This window comes from Heliconius melpomene, chromosome 14 (assembly GCF_056956725.1).
Source record: "Heliconius melpomene rosina isolate 202511_hmr_F chromosome 14, ASM5695672v1, whole genome shotgun sequence".
Lineage (NCBI taxonomy): Eukaryota > Metazoa > Arthropoda > Insecta > Lepidoptera > Nymphalidae > Heliconius > Heliconius melpomene.
Genome location: NC_140402.1, coordinates 4,627,685 through 4,651,944, shown reverse-complemented (window position 1 = coordinate 4,651,944; position 24,260 = coordinate 4,627,685). Strand labels below are relative to the sequence as shown.

Below are 24,260 nucleotides of genomic sequence, written 5' to 3'. Positions count from 1 at the left end.
AAACTATACATATAAATAATAGTTCCCTACATGGAGTGTCTTAACACTATATTCCCCCAACCCTCCTATAGAAAGGATACAATATAAAGCTGAAAAAAATGTATCTAAAATTATTCTTATTTGTATCTAAAAATCTAAAATGTTATATAAAATTACTACGAAATAAAATATTTATGTACATTATTTCTTGCGAACTGAAGCTTAACAATTAAATATTAACAGAATCTTAACACAGCTCTAGCTTTCATATCAGATATCTGGTTTATTATTTCTCTTCTTGTGTTTATTATAACAAAACTAAAATCAGCTTTAAACTGTATCCTGCATATAGCAAGGTAGACACAGGGAACCTTGTGCCAAGACAATCCATTCCCCACTTTCCAATGAATTTTCGAGCCATTATGTGTTGAAAGGCGGAAATGAAAATATTTAATTTCCTCAAGTGGAAATCGAACCAGCAACCTGTCACGTTTGCATTCACTCACTTATACTTATGCCGCGACGGCTGGTCTTAAAATAAAATGTAAATTACAAGAAAACACTTTAGTAAAACTAGACTTTTCTTTCATAACTACGCTCTACCTTTTAAAATAAAATGCTTTGGACCACATTTCGGAATTTCTAAAACATAAAAATATTTTAAACATTAATATAAAAATTTTTTGGTAAACATAAAAATGATGAAGCATTTTTTCACACAGTACTGTATAAATTGTTCTTCTTCAATATATGAAATCAATTATCAAATAAAACAGAAGTAGCGGCTCTCTCATCTCTTCAGACTTGCCAAATTGTGTTATTTTAACGGAAGCAAAATACAGAAAAGGTCCCGGTACTACCAATTTCCGTTGTCGAATGGAGTAATGGAGCGAAGCGACGGCGTGGCAATTAGGTCTTACAGTCGAATCCATCCAAGGTCTTGTTGGGGTGTTTTTAACCGACTTCTGTAAGAAAAGGAGGTTGTAATTCGACTGTATTTTTTTAATGTCTGTATCTCGATTATGTAAGTAATAATTACTTGATTTAATTTAGTATAGCTAGATTCATTAGAGGCCGGTGTAGCGCAGGCGAAGGTTGTGAGTTCGGTCACCACTCGGGAGGACTGAATTATTATTTATGAATATTTTCATTCCTTCGCAAATAAAAAATACTGTTTTTTCATCTACTCAGCACTAAATAACAATTTTGAAAACATTAACTTTGCACCGCTATAGTTAAAATATCAACAAATTAAACAATTTCCTTTCCATCCTATATATCTACCTACATAAGACAAATAATGAATAGGTAAGTAGAAGTACTTACTAAAGTCAACACGCACATTCACGCGTTTCAGCTTAACTTTGTTTTAAGTTGTCAATGAGTTCTACATAAGTTTTAATAGAATAATCAACGCCCTCGCGCGATTGTTCTCATTCCCAGATGCTTGGCTGGTGTGCTTGTTACGCAAACATACTAAATTCACGATGAAATAACATTTTAAGACTTAATTCAATTTATGTTTAGAAGTTTATATTGGTAGTATTTAGTATTTAATAATAAAATGACAGTTCGATCCCCACTCGGGGGAGGATTTTCATCTTCCCGGCCTGGCAAGTAATGACGGAATGTCTTGAATTTGGATGGGCGAAAGGGTTTTGTAAAAAAAGGGATCCCACATCATAAAATTGACAAAACACCATTACAATTGTAATAAATGTAATAATACAATATCGACTACCCAATATCCTGAATTTTATTAATAAAAGAGATGCATTTTAGAATATTTTATTTGTAGGCAGATAAAGCCTAGTGTGAAGGCTCTCCGTTCGCCACTTTTCGTCGAATTCTGCAGGCATTGCGTATGTATTTCCATTTCTCTGCTCGACACCAGAGCAGAGAAATGGAAATATAAATTTAAATAGAAATGGAAATATCGATTTCCTCGAGTAGGAATCGGACCTACAACCAGTCAAACTTGTACGTTTTCCAAATAAAAAAAAATGGTAGATATTTTTAAGGTTTAAATAATCATATTTCAAGTTAAATGTAAATAAAAAGACAAAAAACAGCTATTATACTTTCATTTTATTATTTTAGAGCATCCTCTATTACATACAAACCTCTATACACATTCACTCACAAATGTCATTTGGTTTTAATTATGCCAAATATATATTATTCAGTTTAAAAACATTAAAAACACAATAAGTATATATAAAAGAAAAATAAATTAAATATTATTATTTATATAGAAAATAAAAAAGAAAATAATAAAATTTAGTTTCTTTTTTAAATATATCAATAATTGTATGAATACATATAAAATTATTTAAATGTACTAGGCAACCGAACTATAACAAAAACTGTCACAATGTATGAAAAATAATATATATTAAGTTTATTGACATAAAAAATAATTTTAACTATAGTTCATTCTATTCTGACGACTCCCTTGTGTTCTGGGCATCCCCCTTGGAAAGTTTTGCTTGTCATTCCTTATTGTCACATCTGATGTGATTAATTGGTCCAAAGTCTAAAAAATAACACATTAATTTTATTTAATTATGTTTTTTTTTAGATTGCCGCTGTATCCCACACATAGCAGAGTAGGCAGAAGGAACCTAGTGTTAATACACTGTTTCCCATTAAGAGGTTTCATTCCTCGTTTTCCGGCAAACTCTTCATGCATTGCTTTGAGTGGGGAAACTCAACGTCGCATTTTACCATGTCACTGAAATACCCGACGGTTGTAGATTCGATTCCCACTCGGGGAATTATTTCCTCGCTCTGTTAACGAGGCAATACGCGGCGTTAAGTTCCGACATTCAACATGCAATGAAAAATGGGAAACAGAAGTATCAAGTATCAGTATGTGAATAAGAACGGAGTGTCACAGACACACACTAGGTTCCCAGGTTCCCATTGCCTACTCTGCTATATGCAGAATACAGCGTGAAAATAATAACTTGAAATTATATAAGTTACCACTAACCTGTTTATCAATAAGTCCTCGATCTTTGAGTGCCTTCTCGATATTTTCAAATTCTTTTAATGCATCCTTATTATCAGACTGTTCTATCGCTTGCCGCACTTTTGTAATCTGGAAAAAAAAACAATTATTAATTTTGGTCTTATATATTAGAATTTTTAAATATTGTCAAAAAATTCTAACAAGATGAAATTGTAACTTTTGTCTAATACCTATCTATACACATGTTATATTTATGTTATGTCTATATCCCTTGATGCTATATCCCGCATATGGCAAAGTAGGCAGATGGAACTTAGGAACCTAGTGCTAAGACACTCTGTTCCCATGAGAAGTGAGCGCTCGCTCGACGCATATTTCATTTCCTCGAGTGGAAATAGAATCAACAATCTGTCGCATTTACAGTCGCACGCTGATGCCATCGAGACACGACTGGCATCATCAGAATTCGAAACGAGTAACGGAACTCAATACTCCATCTTGTCTACCAGAATATCTTCTTCTTCTTTAGCTTCACGCTGTATCCCGCACACAACAGGGTAGGCAGAGGAGACCTAGTTTCACTCCATTCTACCGAATTCCGGACGCATTGCGTGTTGAGTGGCAGACCGCTTTCCTTCCACGGCCGAGCGAAGAAATGGAAATATAAACATAAATAATTATGTCACTTCCTCGAGTGGGGATCGCATACACAACCGTCAAAGTGAAAATAAAACATTCCCCAATTTAGGAATGAACTTAAAACCATCACATTTAAAGTAGGAGACTCTCACTGTGTCATAATGACCTTAAAAAAATACTTTTTTATATTTTTTTGACTTGTTTAAAAATATAACAAAAGATATATTCAGTACAAAATGGCAAATATGCTACTAATAGTGTTTTTAGATACTAAAAAAAATGTAAATAACTAATATACATACTGTTTCTTCAAAGAATGTGTGTTTGTCCTTTTGCTCTGGAATATCAATATTCAAAACCCCTTGTAATACTGTTAATGATTCGTCTAAACGGCCCAGCTGTGCTAACGCTACTGCCTAAAAGGAATTTTAAAAAATTGATAAATAGTATATATATTTCTTTTTGTATTCCATTTTTATATGCAACTATATTTCTTTTTCATTAAAATACTTCCGTTCCCCAATTACATGTTGAGTGACAGAACTCACCGCCGGGCTTTACTTCGTTACCAGAGTGAGAAAATGAAAATATTAAATATTTTATTTCCACAAGTGGAACTGATTCCAAAACCATTGTTTATATTAAGACCTCATTTTAAAATATTGAGAATTAACAAGCACATATCTGTCTATCTGTGTCTTTTAAAATAGAATATATATCAAACTTACTCTTATATTTCTAACTGTAATATAGTGATGTTTTTGTAAAGCTACTGACTCCAATGCTAGATGTGGCGCACCTTGGTTTAATGCCAGTGCTGTAACATTATAATTAATATTTGAACAGAGTTACCTATATCATTTTAGATTAAATATTCATTACATGTAAATTTATTAGTAAATATAATATGATAACAAAAAGAGAAATTAAAAATTGAGTAAGAATCTCAATATTTATTATGTTTACTTTTTAATTGATAAAATTACTATTATTACAAATGTGAACGTTTGGCAGGCTGGATGTTTATGACACTTTCATGCTAAAACAACTAAACAGATTTAGACAAAATTTTACAGTAATATAACTTATATATAACAATAACATATAGGCTACAATTTATATATAAATATTGAATAATGTTTAGTTTAGGTTGTTATTAATTCATCATTCAGTTTGTGTAATTGAAGTATGAAAGACTATCAAAATCTAATTAATAAATATGTCATTATATAAATATATAATAATTTCATATCCATCATAAATCATTATTATTAATAATAAATATATAATAATTTATTATGTAATCTGTATCTTTTAATAAAAAATTAAAGTGATTAATCAAATATTAAAACTAAAATGTAGTTTTATTTTATATAGCAGCTTAGAGCATTGTTATTGTTTAATCTTTTTTTATTGTGTAATTCTTACCTGCCATAAATCCAGCTGATCTCCTCAGTGGGACAGTACCAAATTCTATCATTTCTGACCATAGCTTTGTAGCATATGCCAAGCTTTTTGGGGTGTTCTACAAAAGTAAAAGGGCACATAAAATATTGTTTTAAATTACATCAAAAATAAATAAAATATTTTATATATGTTTTAAATAAATAAAAAACAATTACTTGTTTATAACAAGCCGCTAATATCAAAACCATTGGGTATTTAGGGAATTTTGTCATATTCAACTGTTTCTGTTGGATTTTCTCAAATATTCTGTACATTTCATCGTACATTTGAGAGTTGTAAAGGAGATCCAAGAGTATCTGATAAGATACTAATTGAGCAAAAAAATCTTCATTTGCCGGATCATCAAAACACTACAAAGAGAAAAACATATTTGCTTTTTTTATAGAATAATATACACAAGAATAACTTTCGATACTAAGATTCTAATATTAGTGACAGCTTACTTTGATTGCCTCATTAGGGGCATCCAGAAAATGGAACATCCTCATAACAATTGGCCCAAAAATAAAAGAACCAAATCGAAATTCAGTCTTTTGTGTATTAAACCTGGAAATGTAATGCAAAATTGAGATAATTACTAAATAAAGAAAAATATTAAAACAAGGCATCCAATAGTTAAGTAATTTCAAAACATACTTTTTTATCATCTTTAGAACTAAATCTATATCAGCTGGTTCAGCTATATGTATCATATTTTTAAGATCTTCAGTGAAAATCATATTTTTAGAATCTGAAGCAAATTCCGTCATTTTACTTTTAAATTTATCGGAGAAATTCGCAAATTGCTCGCGAACTCTTTTCCTTGCTTGTAAATAACCATCAATGCCTAATGCAGATATAGAATACAAATGTTGAGCTAGAAAATAATAAGTAAATTATAAATCTAAATATTATTTTAGTAAACATAGTTAGCAAATACTGTTTGTAATACACAGATATCCACTAGGTACCTTGGGTTACATGAATGCTTCTGTACGGAACTATATAACGGAGACAGTAACTTGTCGATAGTTTTAGCAATGAATTATGTAAAAAGGACATGATTGCTAGTTTTAATATTGTTTGCACATTTATATCAGCAATAGAAATTTTAAGGTTATATGATAGATTTAAAATTTGGCTCGGTCTTTAACAAATGACAGCTTTAATACGCCATAGACAAAAAAGTAAGATTTACTAATCGACTTACATAATCGATTACATATTCATTTCATTATAGAGACTACTTCAATATATTTTTCCTCTCATCGAAACATAAAACTATAACTGTAAGTATAGTCATTGTAAAGTAAATTTAAGAGCAAAGTTGCACTCGCAAACGTGTTGTAATCACTGTAAACAAACAAAAAATGCAGTTTTTCTATTAATAATGAAGTAACATATTCGTATAGTATTAGCTAAGTCGCATTAGATAATAATATACGGTATTACACTTTAGATAAAAATGTAAATATTAATATTGCTATTTAATCTATGCACAAATTCCATTACTCTGCAAATTGAAGTATCTCATCTTCATCTGTCAATTTATCAAAAGTAGCCCAAGAGAAAGGTTACACATATGCGTATAATTCTAATAATGACATATTTGATTATATAGTGGACAAATTAAATGTAATATTAAATTGTTCTGTACCTTTTACACAGCTATTGATTTATAATTTCTTCTGTAAAGTTAGTTTCAAAAGTTTAAATAAATTCGTGATGCTATATTTGGTGCAAATGAAATCACTATTTTTCATATTTTGAAACAACCTGGTGTTTTTATAAATTGAAATGTTTTAATTTTCCTGGTGTTTTATAAAAAAGAACAACGTAATCAATCCAAAGTTCATTTTTTGGAGATACAGGATTACCCAGTGCTCACAACATGAAATTTTTATTTCGCCTTTTAAAGTCAATTTAGTTCATCATTATCTATAACTAGTAAATTTGACTTTAAAATGGCGAAATTTCATGCTGTGTGTACTATTGTAATTACTCTATCATAATGCCTAGAAATTATATGTGCATTTTCTTTAATATATTCAACATCTTGTTATATATTATTAATTATCTATTGATTTTCAATATATAGATAACCATGGATGGAAAAGTAAAGTGACTAGAAGGACTAATCATGTGGAGGACATGAAATGAGAATTTTCATCAAAAACAACATGAAAAGATTAACTGAGTAATGTTGGCTGATGACAAAATGCAGGGTGGAAATGTAATCAATGATAATAATAGTACATAGTACTCCATTTGCCTGCCAAGTTATGTCAAATGTATAATATGACATTTTTTATAAATTTGACAAGTTAAACAAAATATCATACATATGACATGCTATGCTTATAAATCACATTTTTACCAATAATATTTATTTAGTTATCATCAATAGTTTATTTTTTGTTGAACTTTTACTAAATCCAAAAACAAATGTTACTTTTTACAGGTGCAGAAAGTAAAAATTTAAAGATATTGTGTTGTCCAAAGTGAATAACATAAAAATGGCTGAAAAAAATGTAAGGAATTCAAAATATGCTTCCAAAGATTCTAAAACTAGTAACAGAAAAAGAAAGAATGAAGATACTAATTATTATTTAAAAGAAAGTCAAACACCACCTCTACCATTGAAAACTAGTATAGAAGAGTTGATGAAACAAAGAGAATCTATAAGACTGGAACTCAAAAATATAGAAAAGTCTAAAAGTAAATCAGAAAACAAAATAAAAGAAACTACTCGTAAACGTAAACATTGGGACGAGTGTTCCAATGATATTTGTAATACAGATGCAATTAAAAGTAAAAAATCTGTATATAGTAAAACTAAGCAAAAAGACTTTTCTCCTGAATATGCACCAGATTTGGCACTATTAGACTCTGAGGATGAAGAGAATATTATAGAACAAAGACGTCAACAAAGAAAAATACTATTAGAACAATTGCACACAACAGAAACAAAACAAGACATAAATCATGAAAATATGACACCTAATACTATAAGAATTCACAATATAAATGAGGATAGTAAAAAGCCCTCAATTGACAAAACAAAATCTTTAAAAGATACTACTGATATGTTTTCAGAGGAAGATTTTGCACCACGAAATAGTTGTGACAATATAAAACAAGACAACAGCAAAGAAACCGCACAATTGAGAGACAACTGGGATGATGCTGATGGATATTATAATGTTAAAGTTGGTGACAAAATCAACAGTAATCAGTACACAATTAAAGCTTTATTAGGACAAGGAGTATTTGCTAATGTTGTTAAAGCACAAGACACCAAAAGTAATAAAGAAGTAGCTATAAAAATTATAAGAAATAATGATTTAATGTACAAAACTGGTTTGAAAGAAATGGTTATCTTAAAAGAAATTATTGAGGCTGACCCAGACAATAAATACCATTGTGTACAATTTCTGTCACATTTTATGCACAAAGGACACCTGTGTTTAGTTCTTGAACCACTTCACATGGATCTGAGGAGTATACTCAAAAAATATGGCAGAAACCATGGCATTAATATGAAAGCATTGATGAGTTATAGTAGACAACTGCTTCTAGCACTGAGACTTTTAAAGAAGATTAGTATTATACATGCAGACATCAAACCTGACAATATTTTAGTAAATGAAAAGAAGAATGTACTAAAACTTTGTGACTTTGGTTCAGCAGCAAAGATAACTGATAATGAACCAACACCATATCTAGTGTCAAGGTTTTATAGAGCACCCGAAATCATACTTGGGATTCCTTTCAAGCACAGTGTTGATGTTTGGTCCACTGCCTGCACTATATTTGAAATGGCTACCGGTAAAATTCTCTTCACAGGCAATTCAAATAACAAAATGCTCAAATATTTCATGGACCTGAAAGGAAAAATACCAAGTAGAATACTAAGGAAAGGAAAATTTAAGGACCAACACTTTAATTATAACAATAACTTTCTTCTTCACAAAAAAGATGAATTCACTGGTCGGGAGAAAGTTGAAGAAATGCAAAACATTACAATTACTAGAGATCTGTATAAAGATCTGAAGAAGAGTTGTAAAAATCCTACAAGTGTGGAAGAAAAAAAGATAACACAATTAAAAGATTTATTAGAGAAAATGTTAATATTAGACTCAAACCAAAGAATATCAGCAACTGATTGTTTAAAACATCCATTCATACAGGAGGAGATAAATTAATTGTTCATAATAAACAGTGAATTTCTAAATTTTGTTTTAATTTTTTGTACTCAAAATATTATACAAAATTCAAAATGAAAGAATTATTTCATTTCATATACAATGTACAAAAATTGTAGTATAAAGGGTAAAAATGTTTGTTGATAATAGATTAACAGGAGAATACTTCATTGATTTGTTAAAAGGGAGTAGTGTTATTACATTTAAAAATACATAATCCCTACATTTGCAAATTTAAAAAGAATTGATTATATTTTTAGAAAACTTATATAAACTTATATGATTCACATAATAAAGTCTTACAAGTAAGTCTATGTACAAACAAATCTGAGTCGTATATTTTAAGGGAAAATAATTATAATATTAAGCTTCCTTATTGCAAATAAAATAAATGTGCCAAAATAAGGTACTAATCTATAAAACAATAACACAAGCTCAGGAGGAGGACACAAGATAGAAGGAAAATTGTTAAAATTGTCATATTTCCTTAATGATATACAGGATGTTTATTAATTACAGCAATGTACCGGTTTATAAATTATATTTTACATATTATTTAGATATTCAATAAAAACTTTTTCCAATTATGGTAATTATTAGTTGATTAAAATTTTCCAATGTTATCCCAGTTAATATGCAACATAATTCAAAATAACTTAAATATATAACGAATCATAAATTTCTAAAGATATGGGTAATAATAAAAAAACATATCAATAAAATTGTTACTTTAATAGTTTCCTAAGTTAGAAAATAACAAAAAAATATACGACATCAACCAAAATATCACTTAAAAATAATAAGTTTAACATGGGTAGTTGAGTACATAGTACATACATACGACATGTTGACTATCACATTTTATAAAGGAGAGAAAAATTGACAATCATCCAATTACTGCTTTCGTTTCTTATTATAGGAATAAATTGACGTTTTTGATTGTGAAAAAATATCACATGAAAAACATATGTTTATTATTAATTATACCATAAGAGTTTTAATTAAAAACTAGACCCAAAAGAATTTATGAAAATAATAACTAGGACTAGTAATATAACGCATATTCTCTATTTTCTGATATTTTACATCATTACTTTAATAATTTCTAGACTACACCCGAAAGAAGGACATAGGTATGTGTTGGTTAACTTTTTTTTTTGTGTTAATTAAATTAATTTTGTGTGAAAATAATCATCTTTAAAAAAAAGTGTATAATTTTATTGCTAACTTGAGTATTTCATTCATTTTATTTATGGTGGTATTTTGAATAAATGAATTTAAAAAAAAAATTCTGGGAAGTTTTGAAAATTATTTCAACCAAATGTCCGAAGTTTTTTAAATTTTTGTCCGACGTCGACAATGGTAATGGCGGCCCTAGTTCACAAGAACGTTATGTGCAAGTAACCTACACTTTAAATTCAGCTTGGCTGTACACTATATTACTTATGTCCACTAACACTTTAATAAACATTAAAAAAATAACAAAATAATAATAAATAGGTAAACCATCACAGTACGATAAAAATAAAATTGATAAGAATCAAATATATATAAATAAAATAGTAAAATAATTAATATATATTTTGTATTAATTTACTGATCTTTGTTATATTGCAAATGATGGTGTGACGTAGTAATACTTGTATTGATTTGGAGTCATTTATCTATACAGATGGTTCAGTATTTTTCTGTAGCTTTCTTTTCTTTGTGTTTACATCTATTTTCCGTTCCGTTAATATCGATTTTAAAAAACATATTGCTTAAAATTAACTTTCAATCGATTTAAACTGATGAACTACCGCCTGTTCTTTATTTATACTGAATCATACATACAAATAAATATATGCCTTGATAAATACTGTTTGTTATACAAATCCATATGAAGAAAGAATTGAATGAAAATAGTAGGAAGGGTGAAGAATATCAATTATTTACATGTATAAGCATTTTTTTGTTTCAAAAACCTTTGGACAAATAATTTAACTTTCATAGTCATGTAAATAATTATAATATAAAATAATATTCAATGGTTTAAAGCCCAAGAAAGTAATAATTTTACTGTTTATATTATAAACAAACGTAATATATACATGATTTTTTATTAATATCATTTAATTATCAAGTGTCTTAGTGATTTTTATTGAGATCATTCTTGGTTTGTTATATATGAATTAATGAAAATTTATTTTTAAGCAACTACTGTTACTATTATTTAATGTAAAGTAAAATATAATCATAAATTTAATTAGCTTACATCTTTGCCGCCTAACAACATTATAAATAAGAAGAGTAGCTGCCGACCGATTTAATTTAATTAAATTATATTATTTTATTATTTAAAGTAAAATCGACACACAACTACAACAAATATCAATTCGTAAAATCGATTATTAACACATTTTAATCGTTAATTTTTTTAATTACCATTTATACTGACTTCCAAAAAAATTTCAAAGCTACTAAAAATTCCACCTAAGAAACAATTTAAAATAATTATTGTCGCACCGTTACACTGTATACATAATTGCTAGTCAGAATTATCGAATTCAATCGATATAGAAAATCGATTATCTCATTAAAAAAAAATTGTGCAGATGCTATAAGAATATAACGATTGAGTCAGAGCGTGTGTACTAAGGAGGAATAGTAAATTCATAATAAGAGTACTTAAAAAAAACAAGTTTTGGTTATCAGGTCAATTACATAGCCATAGTTCTTATCCTAACATGAAAAAAGTGGATGGATCGATTACACAACTAAGTTTTAAAGCAGATAGGGATGTGACTCCGATCACTGGACCAAAGTAAAAAAAAAAACACCACTGACACTTAATTGTAAAGCTAACCCTTAAATGATAATGTTTCTTTGGATGTTGAAATTAATGTACATTTTTATTTTATTTTTTGTCTGTTATGTAGACAGCATGTTTTGGGGGAATCCCGTTGTTCCTATGTCTATGGACTGTCCTGAAGCTATGGAGTCGGGGCTTTGTAGGGATGCACTGTATACTGGATTCATTGGTGTGGTGCCTCCTGCTTCGAACAGTGTGCTGTCGTATACGCTATTGCTCTGCTGGAACAATATTTAATTTGATCTTAACTTACTAATGAATTTAATTATTTAAAAAAGTATAACAACTTTGAACGTCGCGGGATTTGAACCCAGACCAGTCAGACTAGTGACCAATATAAGCCATACGTTCAACTTCTTCTTCCTGGCATTAATCCCGGCTATTACCAGGGTCTGCCTTCCTACTTACCCTACTCCACTTTGCACGATCTTTTGCGTCCTCGGTGGTTAGACCATTGGCTCTCATGTCCTGCATCACGACATCCAACCAGCGCTTCCTTGGGCGTCCGGGAGGTCGCGCCCCAGGAACTAGTATAGCAAGGCACTTGCGTCCGACATAGTTCTTAGGCCGGCGCGTAACGTGGCCAAACCATCTCAAGCGACGCTCTTGGAGCTTATCCGCTACGTCACGGACCCCAAGACTACCTCGAATGAATGTGTTGCGTATGCGGTCAGACCGCGTTACGCCGCACATCCACCTCAGCATCTTCATTTCCGTGACGTGAAGCTCCAGAGTGTGCCGAGATAGTGCTGGCCAACATTCGCTGCCGTATAAAAGAACCGGTCGGACGATGCTCTTGTATATCAGCCCCTTGAGCTTGGGCGGTATTCTGCGGTCGCAGACCACACCAGTGACCTCCCGCCATTTGGCCCAGGCAGCGCTTATCCGGCCATGGACATCGTGGTCGATGCCTCCAGACTCGTGCATAACGGATCCAAGGTACCTGAACTTCTCCGACTTAACGGCTGGCTCAGGACCTATAAAGATGGTGCTCGAGTCCCGGCTCCCGCAGGCCATGTACTCTGTCTTCGACACATTTAGTTTAAGACCGCCGTTCTCAAGCGTACCCTTCCAGAGGTTCACTTTACGCTCCAGCGTCAGTCGGTTCTCGGCAATGAGTGCTATGTCGTCGGCATACATCATCAGCCATGGAGGCTGGTCCTGGATGTGAGCTGAGACAGTATCAAGCACTACATTGAACAAGAACGGACTAAGAGCCGAGCCCTGGTGAACCCCCACTGTAATCGGGAAGGGTCTAGTGTCGCCAACAGCAGTCCTAACCATAGAAGCGGAATCGTGGTACATGCCTCTGATAATCTCAATATAGGCCTCAGGGATCCCTTTGGATCGCAATGCCCACCAGATACACTGACGAGGCACACAGTCAAAGGCCTTCTGCAGATCTAAAAAGGCCACGTGCAGAGCTCTCCTTTTTTCCCTGTATGCCTCCATCAAAGTTCTGAGGGCGAAAATGGCGTCCATGGTGCCCGATCCTGGCTGAAATCCATATTGAGACTCAGAGACAGTACATTCTCGGCGGAGCCTGAGGTCGATCATGCGCTCGAAGAGCTTCATGGTATGACTCATAAGATTAATGCCCCTATAACTACCACAATCTTGGACACTGCCCCTTCCCTTGTAAATAGGGGTAATAAAGCTAAGCCGCCACTGATGCGGCATCTTACCAGTGTTCAAGATATGGTTAAAAAGGTCAGTAAGCATGAGCACACCAAGAGAGCCCAACGATTTCCACGCTTCGATCGGGATGTCGTCAGGTCCCACCGCTTTTCCGTTCTTCATGCGTCGAAGGCAATTACATGTTTCGTCGAGGGTTATTGGGGCAATAAGTCCGAGGTTAGGCGGTGGGTCGTGATGAAGACTGCATGGGTGCTGAGTATTCAGCAACTCCTGGAAGTAGCTTCTCCACCTCTCCTTCACAGAGTCATGATTACAGAGTAGCGTGCCCTGGGAATCTCTGACGCAAAGACATTTTGCGATATCTTGCGTCGCTTTATCCCGGGAACGTGCCAGTTTGTAAATGAGCTTATGCCCCTCCACAGTTTCAAGTTTGTCATACAATGGTGACAAACTCTTACTGCGGGCTCTGGCTACAGCTCTTTTACTGGCACGTTTAGCTACTGTGTACTCCAGTCTGTCTTCAGGAGAGTTGGATTCCTGCCACTTCTTAAAGGCAGCCTTCTTTTCACGAGTCACCTCCTGCACCTCGTCATTCCACCACCATGTCTCCCTGTCGATGACACGTCCTCCCCTAGAAAGGCCAAGAACTCGCCTGCCCGCCGCAATGATTGCCGACTGGGCCCGATCCCAAGCATCCTGAGCAGTCTCGGTGGTAGTCGAAAGATTATGACTTTTCACCTCTGCCAGGAAGTCGGTCTGCATCGGTCCATTCAGCAACCACCACTTGATCCGAGGGCTACGTTTCTCGGCTACTTTCTTCTTCGGAGTGACGTTAAAGTCCATGACAAGAAGACGATGTTGGGCCGTTAGGCTTTCGCCTGGAATGACCTTACAGTTAGTTACCCTGCCCATATGACACCGTCTGGTCAATAAGTAGTCAATTTGAGTTGAGTGGGACCCGCTCTTATACGTGATAAGGTGCTGAGGATTCTTTTGGAAGAACGTATTCACGATGGCCAGATCAGACGCAATACAGGTTCTCAGAATATTTTCTCCCTCTGCATTGCGAAGACCGTGCCCAAAACCCCCGTGAACACGTTCATACGGCTCAGCAGCCTTACCAACGTGACCGTTCAAGTCCCCCCCAACTAAGACCACTTCGGTAGACGGTATAGCAAGTAGAACCTCTTCATATTGCTCCCAAAATGTCTCCCTTTCGGCCGCGCTACATCCCGCCTGGGGAGCATAGGCACTGATTAAGTTTGTGGTAACGCCCTCAATCAGTACCCTCACCCGCATCAAGCGGTCGGAGCGACGGTCAACTTCAAAGAGCCCATTCTGAAGCTCTTCAGAAAGCACTACCGCCACACCGTTTCTACCTAACGGTGACCCAGTGTATGTAAGCCGGTAACCCTGTCCGATGTTACGGGACTTATTGCCCTTCCAGCGTGTTTCCTGGAGGAAAGCACACTGGACCCGACGTCTCATGAGTACATCTGCGAGTTCCCTGCATCGTCCGGTCAGAGAGCCAATATTCCACGTTGCAAAGCGGAGTTTCCTTCTGGGTACTAGCGTCTTTAGCCGTGCCCGTACATGACACGGTAGCCCTTGCCCACTTGTCGCAGGTGTAGGGCGATGTGCCTGCGCGTCGATTTGCGGCGACGCCCTAGCCGTACCCAGTCTGTTGTTTTGTCGGTCCATATAAGTGGCGGTTGGCGGTTTTTAAATGGAGCGACTGCCGTCTGACCTCCAAAACCCCTTTGTGGGGAAAAACCGAGGAAGGGAGAGGAAAATAGAAGGGGTAGGATAGGTAGAAGGAGGGGGCTAAGGGAAGGAGGGGGGGAGTTAGGACACCATTCTTACGGACTGGATGAGGATGTAAGAGTGGCGGCTCGAGGATCCGGGGTCGCGTACCCGTATGCCCACAAACAAATATCGGACAGATATTAGTCAGGACATCCTCTGGATAAACGTTCAACGGTACGGTCGTAATACGCGCGCGTGTAATTCCCGCTACGTTAAAAAAATTATACACTCTCTTTGTCTTGCAACCAGAGAGAGGAAATTATATTTCATTCCGCCGAGATGGAATTGAACTCACAGCCATAGTATTTACAGTCAATCAGCAAGATAATTCAACACATCAAATATTACCGAGAATGGAGTAATAACACGTAAACAGTAAAATTTCTTGGAATTTTCATACTAACGATTCGCGGACGCCTAGGCTACAGAGCGAAGAAATGAAAATATTAAATATTTCTTGTCCGTGAGTGGGAATCAAACCAACAACCTGTCGCCTTTACTTTATATAAAATACAAATAATAAATAAATAAAACTAATCAAATTGATAACCAATAAAACATACTTGATAAATATAATCGGAGTCAGTTTTGAGCGAGCTGAAGCTCTGCTGGTGGGGCAGCGACACCTGGTCGTCGTCCATCGGCTCATCCATTTGAGCCTTGTACGAGAACATGATGCTAGGCTGTGATACGCTGCAAAATTTATATATTCTTATAGGGTTCAAAAGTTTCCAGTTGAAAAAATTAAGGTATTATAATTGAAATTGATATACGAATGCAGTACAGTACGGTTGACGAGTCGTGGCTGTTACGAAGTTAAGTTTTCTAATCTTTTGCGCATTGTTCACTTGGAAGAATTAGGAAAAATTACAGAATCCTATTATATCTTTTTTATATGTGAGTTTTTTTAGTAGGTATGATTAAATGTAAATATTTTTTAAAAAATACTGTTATTAAGTAATTACTAATTATACAAATGAATATTGATTGAGTTATTTATGTGTGCAAATATCATTTTTCAGGATTGTAACAATAAATTATTGTTACTTTTATTAATTTTAAATTTTAAAATTCTACACCTATTCCTATACTTTAAACAAATGGTTAAATATAATTTTCTTCTTTTAGAGCGCAAGAGACGCTACAATAAAGTAACATATATAAAAAAAATATTATTTTGCGAATCTTGTAAAATTATGAGGTTATTATCAAAATCCGGCCAATCACAGCTGCTATATGGGTACAATAATATTTTCGTCAACGATAACCCCGAAACATTCTATCTTTTCCTACTTAAAAGTGAACTTAAGTTAAAAATATTTATAAAAAATTATAAGTATTGTGGGAAGTGAGTGCGTAAATCGCTTAGTATAACAAACCGATGTAAGCATCAATAATTCAAACTACACAACGGATTTTAATGTGATTTTCACTAATAGACAGATTGACTTAAGAGTGAAGTTGGGAAATATATAAAGTGATATCGTAAAATATAGATTTTTGATGGACAACAACTCTAGTCTTAGCCGTTTTGTCCACGCAAGAGTTAATAAAATTGTTAATATCGGCTTTACATAAAACTTAATTTAAATTGCAATTTTTTTAATCTCAACAAAGTAGATAGATAACAATGAATACAAATGTAAAAATCCTGCAAATCCTGCAATCTTGACTTCACTACCGATAAATATAGTAGAAAATTGGTTAAAAAATGGTATATGGAAATAAAATCAGTTTTTTTAATTAAAATTTTCTTATGCGTTGAGGGACAGAAGGACAGGATGGATTATTGATTTATAAATGAATCCTTTCTTTTGTTTTTTATAAATCTATTTACTCCTTCGTAGAAAAAATTGTTATGTTTATTTAAGTCTGAGACAAAATTTAATACGTATCGACTAGCATAATATATCAAAGGTGTGATATTTCCACTCCTAATTCACACTGAAATAGCAAAACGCTTTATAAATTGAATGTTTACGGCACCAAGCACAATACCTATTAACTGCTATGACCTCACCACAAGTTATTATATTAAAAATATATTATTTGTATACCACAGACCTGGCACGTAGGTGCGTTGTAAAAATAAATAAATTAACACAAATTAGTTTATACTATAGAAAGATATAACTGTTTGTCAAAATACATATCACGTAAATCTCAAACTAAGATAATTTTAAATTTGAACATTTCCCCCAAGTGGGAATTGAACCTACAACTAACGCGTACGCAGCCTACACAACTACGCCTCGATGGCTTAGTTATCTTACTTGAAATATATAGATGATTTATTTCTGAAGAATGCCGACAAACGTGTAAAATTCCTAACAATGTATAAAACAATACCGCCACATATGTTATCAACGTGTCTGTTTCTTAGCAAACTTTTATAAACAACTCAATATTAAAACCACATCTTTATGCATTTTTTTACTTAGAAATTTTCTAGATACTAAACCTAATGGGAGCGACCTAAATCACTATTTTAATTATAATATATAGTATATTAATATTCATTAATATTAATAGAAGAAAAATATTACCTTACAAAAGAATATAATTTGTTTTCATGATATCCAAATATTTAATTTACCTTCATATTTTTACTACTACTTATTAATTTCACTATTATCGCTGGAATATTACAAGAATATCTGTTAATTCATATTTAAAAAAAACATTCAGTAAAAATTCTAATCCACCCTACCCTAAATGAACCGACGAGCACGTACTAAGTGAAAAAGTAATGAGAAAACTAAGCAAAAAAAAGTTATAAAGCCCGTACTGTATTTTAAGCAGAATCCCTATTTAATATTCATAAAGCTGAATACTCCATCGACGCGCAATTGTTAAGTATCTGATTACACGAACTACGGTTGTAGATTCGATTTTCTATTAGGAGAATTTTTATATTTAAAAATATTGTTTTCCCATCTTGTTATATACGCCCAGCAGCGTTGGGGTTCACCATTCGAAATATAGGTAATATTGATAAACTAGGCGCTATAATTATGATTAACGAAGATTGGAGAGCCGTAATAGTAGGTTTGTTTATATTTGAGGTCCTGTATTCGTTTTCAACATTGTCAACGACGGTCTTGGACGGTTCTAAGAGGCGTGGGTTCCTAAATCAACCGACGTCTAAGCAACCTGTATACTACTCTACATATATAAAAAAAGTGTATAATTTTCAACATAATATGGCAAAATAGTTTAAAGTGTTTCTAGTACATAATTTAAAAAAAACCAATGCACTTCTGCACTCCTAAAATTAAATAAACTTCAAATATATCAAATTTTATTTACTACCACGTAATTATCGCAGAAAAAAAAATGGCTACAAACTTTTTACAGATAAATCAACTCACCTGAAAAATTCACTCAAAAACGTGTGATACACCAGCGGCGTGTACAATGAGAAGTACAGCCACGTGGTGACGTCGACTATGCAGAGGCCGGACGGCATGGAGCCCCACGTGAGCAGGCCCGCGCCCACCGCCTGCGTCGTGTCGAGCAGCGCGAGAAGTAACACGTAGAGATAAAACGACAGTTTAGCTGAAACAATTTAGTTTTTATTTAGCTTCTGGCACAGTATGTTAACGCGACGGTTACAGGTTCGTTTTCCATTAGAGAGAATAAATTTGTCATTATTGTAATTTCCTTGATCTGGTAAGAAGACAGCTCGCGGTGTTGAATTCCGTCATATACCCAATGTCTCAAAAATTCAGCGAAAAGTGGGAAGCGGGGTGTATTAACACCTAAAGGAAACCTATTCCTCTGCCTACCCTTCTATTACGTCGAATTCATAACACACGTATTGCGTTACGCTTTCCAAATTCGCTTAAATAATGTTATATCTTATAATTAACTAAACAAATTATTTAACGCTGTTGTAGAGCAGTTTGGATAACTCTAGCTTAAAAACAAATAATTTTGGGTTCAAATTCAGTCAAGGAAAAAAACATGTAGACCGTATAGCTGACTCCTTTAGTCCGGTTAAGTAATTAGAAGACGAGATTTTATCACTCTATGCTCTCTGTTTACTAGCCATTAATCTTCACGAGATAAATTTATGTACTATATAGATATTTAATCTTTACTAGATAAATGAATATACTATATAAATAAATAGTAATTATAGACGGCTACAATATGTCAACAATAATATAAGATAGAGGAAATTATAAGTAAACTAAACATGAACTCGACCCTTAAACAATTTAGCTATATATACGTAACTAAGACCCGTATTAAGATGCCGTTTTATACGAAAATGTTATAGATTTTTAGTCGGTGTAAATTATAATAAATTTTCAGAGTACAAAAATTGATGGCGTGGTTGTGGGTTCGATTAACACTCGAAGAAATTAAATATTTAAAATTTTGAATTTCCTCTCTCACTCTCTCTCTCTCTGATAAGGATGTCATTGTCATGTCATTACAGTCGATGGAACATGGCCACGCTGAAGTTAGCTATAAGCTGCAGCTACATAAATTTGATTTAAGGATTTTTATACATTTTGATTATTTTCTACCCGAGACACCAAATCGCATAAGTCCAGAAATTCTAACATCAGAGTGGCCACTACTCGTTGACCGTACTGTACTTCATATAGTTGTAGAAACATGTTTTAGTTACTTTGTTAATCCGTCTACGACATTATACTTCTTAGAAGGGTGATTGTAATCCTTTTTATAGGGTTTCTCAATACCAACAAATTGAGAACATACTTTTAGGAAACGTGTCGGTATTGTATTTCAAATTAATTTATTATAGGTGATGTATTGAAAAGTAAAATTATACACAGAGGCCATGGTAGCATAGGGACAAGGGAGTAACTGTAGCGCGATAGTTGTCGGTTCGATCTCCATTCGAAGGAATTAATTATTATTACCCTGCGTTCAGTTCCACCACTCAACACGCAATGCCTCGTAAAGTTCGGGGGAAAGTGGGCAACAGTGACTTAACACTAGGTTCCCTCTATCTACTCTGCTGTGTGCGGGACAAATAAAGTTATGAAAGATTATAATCACGTACGAAATAATTTCTGTACTTTTTTATTACCACATAAAGTTTATATTGTAAGTATATCATATACAGAATTTCTGACGACGTGTGTTACAAGCCTAACGCCACACTTTCACTGCCAGTAAAAAAATATTATATTTTAAATATAGAATGCTCACACGGATCAAAGAAAATGTTCGTTGCAATCCCAGTGAACCACTAATAAAATTAATAATTTAATAATAAATTACTTATTAATAGTATATACTTTATACTGTTGTATATAGTAGTAGTTAGTAGTGAATTTCCAAATCAATTTAAAACTCAAATTTAAGGAATATAAAACAAAATATAAAATAAATTAAAGTAGTATAAAATCAAAACATTAATAAAACAGATTATAAAATATAAACATGGATGTGAATGAGGAACATAACAGCATAATATTATAACTTATTATGTAATCTTAATAAACAGTGAGGCAGGTTTATACTACTTACTGTTTATATAAGAGAACAGCAAAACATTTAAAACGTTAGTTATTTATTTTTCAGCTTCACACTGTATCCCGCAGACAGCAGGGTAGGCAGAGGGAACCCAGTGTTAAGACACTACGTTCCCCACTTTCTACCGAGTTCTGGAGACATTACGTGTAGAGTGAAGAAATGGAAATATAGTTAATAAATATTTCACTTCCTCGAGTGGGGATCGAACCCACAACCGTCGCGTTACAGTCACACCCTTGTGCCACTGCGCCACGACGTCCTCAAAACGTTATAATGTAAAAAAACCAACTTCACGCATTTTGCCGAATAGACAGAGGGGGGAACCTAGTGTTGAGACATTCTGTTCCCCACTTTACGCCCAATTATATAGACATTGCGTGTGGCATGGCGGGCACTATGATGGTCTCACACATTACAGATAATTAATATTTATGCATATTACATAAATATTAATTTGTACGAAGCATTTATAATTATAACTAAATGAATAATAAAGAATGTTAATTAGATATTTATAATAACATTTAGATAACTAAGGCTTTAATAAAATTATCATATACTTATTGTATTTTGTTCTTTTTTTTTCAAATAGTGAAAAAAGAGATATATTAAAATAATACATACATGTAACTTGTTACTAAATTTAAAAAAAAAACAGTGCATATTAAAAAAATTACACTTGATTCTTTAATCAGACTAAGGCAATATATTTTATTAATTGGAGAAACATGTAAAAAATTTAATAATTGTGAGATATGATTCAAATCCCGGTACTTTAAATTTTTTGTTTTATTAAAAAATATATTTTCTTTACTGAGAATTAAATCAAGTAATTTAACTATTTAACATCAACTCTATATTTTATATAAATTTCCGAACATAAAGGAACTGTACCACAAGATTTTGTCAACATAGAAAGGTGGAACAAATTGTACTGCAAAATTAAGGCCATGAAACTCGGTTACTTCTGACTGAACTCATTTTCGCTGTGAAGTAGCACATTTTTTGTCACTATTATGTCTTAACAATTATTAAGTGGTACATGAGTCATCTGCTCACTCTTTTTATGTTAAATTTGTAACAAATAATAGTTAAGTAGATTTAGTTTAAATTCACACTGTATCCCACTTATAGTCAGGATAGGAGGGAACCTAGTGTGTCTAGGTTCCCTCTGCCTACCCTGACACACCATTAAACACTTGACAGCACTCAATGCTGCACTTGATCTGGCTACAATAGCAAAACAAGTCATTGCTTCACATAAGGACCGAATCTACAACCGGCATGTTTACATTCAAATAATGTTTGCACAGCACCACAATAGCCTCAATTTTTAAAATATATTTTAGTCATTTTATAATAAAATTGTCTAAATTGTGATATAAATAAGTAGCACTGCATCTACTTCTTGGCCTTAACTTAGATATTTTTTGTATAAATTATTGCTTAACTATAGAAAGTTGTCCATTTAGTATATTTTGCAATTCTTGTATAACAGATTTGCATTTTTTATCACATAACACCAAAAACTATTATCAGATTAAAGTATAAACATATTAAAATAAAATAATAAATCATAGTATTGTGAAAGCATAGTGATATAGCATCTAACTATAAATTTGATGGTAGGGGGTTCAATCCAATTAAAAAAATAAATGGTTTCATTTTCAAATTGCGGGGTTGAGTTCTGTCACTCAAAACAAATTTGGGTAGAAAGTGAGGGCCAGTGTGTTTGATTTAGTTGTCTTTGCCTACTCTTTGCTACACACAAATAAGGCATAAAATTGAGACAAATTAGATCATAAGTAAGCAATAACTAAAAATTTAAATTATATACATTTTCAATACATAAAATAAAATATAACATTTAAATTAAAATAACTTACTTGGTAAGGCCAAATATTCCCTTAGAGGTATCCAGGGCAGTAATAATATTGTAAAATATATAACAGCAAATATTAATGATGATGTGAACCAGAACAGCATTCCTCCATGTCCAAATAAATAATACTCTCCATTGTCTACATGGAACAGGTCATTGGGCATCATCAGCTCTAGTGTCCCCTGAGTTACGGTAAACCCGAGAGAAATAAGTGATGTAGCTAATAGCACATATCTGATACTACTTCGACTGTCCATGTGACCTGAAATAATCTGTTTTTTTAATAATAGTCATATTTAAAATTCATTAAGGCTTAATATGTATTATACATAATATTGGATTCAATTTAATTTTTTATAGTAAAATAATTTAAAAATCTTTTCTAAATATATGCCTTCAAAAAACACAGTCACTCTTCAATCATAGAAACAAGAATTTTAAAATACTATTAAGATATTATATTAGGACAACTTACCAAAAGCCAAACCAAATATCACAACACTCAGTTCTGTAGCAAGTAAAAAAAATCTCACAGTCACCCATAATACTTTATCAACGATCCCACCAATTGGCACTGCCGCATTTAAGGTCATTGAGACTGCACATCGTATTAAGCTGATGATCACATTGCCCCATACAAGCGAGTAAAATGTTAAAAATATAGGACTACTCGTTGCTCGTAACTTTAATTGCGCTTTGTTAAATCTAACCACTAAGAACAGCACGAATAGAGCGTTAGGTATCAATATAATCAAATCCCATATACGAACACTGCAAAAAACATAGCATTATCATAACAAAAACATAAGGTACCTATATTATAACACAAGGGCAACTGAAGCTAAATTACCTTGAGTTGTTCATTTCATAGTATAAGACGTATTTACAAAACGTCTCTTCCTTAACGGGCGGTAAATCGGAACCATTTATTCCGTCCATTTTTTAAACGTATTAATTTTTTGCCATTTATAGTTACGAAATTATTTCAAGATTCGTGGAAGGGAATCATAACTTGGCTAATGTAATCGAATTAGTCGATGCCTCATAACGTCAGCTTTGTCCTCGCATTATAAAAACACAATTTTTCTTTAGATCTCCTGATAGTCTCACTTTCTAATTCAATTTAATAATTACAACACTAAACAATTTATAACAACAAACGCCTGACTTCAATCCTCCGCAGTTGCTTTTCAATTTCTGGTTTTTACTTTTTATTTTTACATTAGTCAATGGTCACAGATTACAAAGTATTATTTTACCAATACAAATGACTTTGTATAAACTGTAAATTGTGAAAAAAAATTACCAAACTAACACTACTGC

The 24,260-nt window shown here is 33.0% G+C and overlaps 2 protein-coding genes and 1 pseudogene across 10 annotated transcripts; 1 reads left to right on the top strand and 2 right to left on the bottom strand.

Annotated features, from left to right (window-relative positions):
* Window positions 1-2,047: 2,047 nt before the first annotated feature.
* LOC146532070 (pentatricopeptide repeat-containing protein 2, mitochondrial-like) lies at window positions 2,048-6,211 on the bottom strand. The gene is made up of 9 exons (XM_085197024.1): window positions 6,010-6,211; window positions 5,696-5,915; window positions 5,503-5,605; window positions 5,215-5,409; window positions 5,021-5,117; window positions 4,321-4,409; window positions 3,895-4,008; window positions 2,975-3,082; window positions 2,048-2,515 (listed from the first exon to the last, which is right to left on the bottom strand). Exons 1-9 carry the CDS (start codon window positions 6,098-6,100, stop codon window positions 2,402-2,404), a joined length of 1,131 nt encoding a protein of 376 aa, XP_085053150.1. The 5' UTR covers window positions 6,101-6,211; the 3' UTR covers window positions 2,048-2,401.
* Window positions 6,212-6,539: 328 nt separating this feature from the next.
* LOC146532069 (uncharacterized) lies at window positions 6,540-9,272 on the top strand (annotated as a pseudogene). Of its 7 annotated transcripts, none has more exons than XR_014878741.1 (3): window positions 6,545-6,673; window positions 7,137-7,271; window positions 7,500-9,272. The product of XR_014878741.1 is annotated as an uncharacterized LOC146532069, transcript variant X4 (transcript). The 7 variants fall into 7 exon arrangements; XR_014878738.1 differs by having other exon boundaries at window positions 6,584-6,874; XR_014878743.1 differs by having other exon boundaries at window positions 6,587-6,733.
* Window positions 9,273-9,956: 684 nt separating this feature from the next.
* On the bottom strand, window positions 9,957-24,162 carry LOC146532068 (transmembrane protein adipocyte-associated 1 homolog). Of its 2 annotated transcripts, none has more exons than XM_085197026.1 (6): window positions 23,788-24,162; window positions 23,413-23,708; window positions 22,942-23,199; window positions 18,910-19,096; window positions 16,102-16,231; window positions 9,957-12,315 (listed from the first exon to the last, which is right to left on the bottom strand). In XM_085197026.1, exons 1-6 carry the CDS (start codon window positions 23,874-23,876, stop codon window positions 12,154-12,156), a joined length of 1,122 nt encoding a protein of 373 aa, XP_085053152.1. In that variant the 5' UTR covers window positions 23,877-24,162; the 3' UTR covers window positions 9,957-12,153. The 2 variants fall into 2 exon arrangements, with proteins under 2 accessions (XP_085053152.1, XP_085053153.1); XM_085197027.1 differs by having other exon boundaries at window positions 9,957-12,312.
* Between the last annotated feature and the right edge of the window lie 98 nt (window positions 24,163-24,260).